At 40.0% G+C, this 1,372-nt stretch overlaps 1 protein-coding gene across 1 annotated transcript; it reads left to right on the plus strand.

The window, feature by feature from the left end:
- Positions 1–675: 675 nt before the first annotated feature.
- On the plus strand, positions 676–1,351 carry LOC109704363 (probable inactive leucine-rich repeat receptor-like protein kinase At1g66830; the record flags this gene model as incomplete). Its single annotated transcript, XM_020225117.1, has 1 exon — positions 676–1,351. A coding segment is annotated over exon 1 (676 nt), but the record flags the coding sequence as incomplete, so codon positions are not given.
- Positions 1,352–1,372: the final 21 nt, after the last annotated feature.

Genomic DNA, 1,372 nt, shown 5'->3' on the forward strand with positions numbered 1-1,372 from the left:
TGCAAAAAAAGCCCCCAAAAGAATCAAGAGAATTTTCTTGCACATTTCTCATGAGCATTGCTATGGGTACCCCTAAATGTCCCTCTTAGAGTCCTCAATTTATATTTCAAGTTGTGAAATAACTAATTAGTCTAAAAGCATAAGCTGCTAGAAAATAATATCATTTTTTTAAGACCAATACTTTTTGATAGGCACTTTATACAATATTCCTTTTTTAAGACTCGAGATTTCAAGAGAAAATATAAAGAGACTCAAAAGTATTCAAACTCTGAATTTTCTATTCTAATAGTATGTGAAACAATCAATTACTCTCAAAGCTTAAATTGACAGAAAATGGCATCTCTAATATCTACATTCATCGTGGATGTCTACACAAGTTTAGTCTTTATTATCTATGACAACTGGGGTACCTTAGAAAGGTACACAAGTTAATTTCCATAGTTCCTACTCTCAAAGACTAATAATCCACACTGTATTAGGTCGGTCAACTTGGTCAACACAGACTACGAAACTCCTCTTGCCTATAACAAGTCTTTGCTTCTCTCACTCTCTCTAACCCATTTCAATTTATTTTTATTTTTATAAAAAGAGAGAGAGGGAGAGAGGTTGTGGAAATATAGATAGGAACTAAGAAGAAGAAAAGGTGGATACCCCATAAAAGATATAATAGAAGGAATGGAGAGGTATGCACATCTCTTTATCTCCTTCTCCTTGCTGTTCTCCTTCTTAAATTACTCCTTGTTTGTTGATAAGTCTATGGCCTCACCGTTCCAACTCAACCATGACCAACTAAACATCATGGTAAATCTCTCCAAGAGCCTCTCTCCTTATTCTATGAGTGAGTGGAACACCAGTGACCCAAATCCTTGCCTTTGGGAGAGGGTCACTTGCTCCGCCGGCCCCTCGACCGTCGTGACCGGCCTCTCCCTCTCCTATCTCGGTCTCTCCACTGGCGCTGATGTTAGTGACTTCTTTAGCATTCTTTGTCGCCTCGACACCTTACAGTACCTCGACTTCTCGCTAAACAACATAGCCACGATACCTGATTCGTTTTTCTCCAATTGCACCGGCCTCTCCGGGTTGAAGTCCCTCGATCTCAGCTTCAATTATTTTGGTGGCCCGGTTCGTAATTTCTCGAGCTTTGCAAGTTTGGAGACTCTGGACTTGTCCCACAACTTACTAGAAGGAGCTGTGGGAACCCAGTTGAGTTCCTTATCCAAATTGAAAAGCTTGAATCTTAGCTCAAATTTATTGATGGGAACCATCCCCACTTTCGTCATCGACGGTAGAAGAGTTGCGGTCTTTGAAGAGCTTGTGCTTTCGTATAATCAATTCACTGGCACGATACCCAGTGAGATTTTTGAGTATGAGA

Source organism: Ananas comosus, unplaced genomic scaffold, assembly GCF_001540865.1.
Source record: "Ananas comosus cultivar F153 unplaced genomic scaffold, ASM154086v1, whole genome shotgun sequence".
NCBI lineage: Eukaryota > Viridiplantae > Streptophyta > Magnoliopsida > Poales > Bromeliaceae > Ananas > Ananas comosus.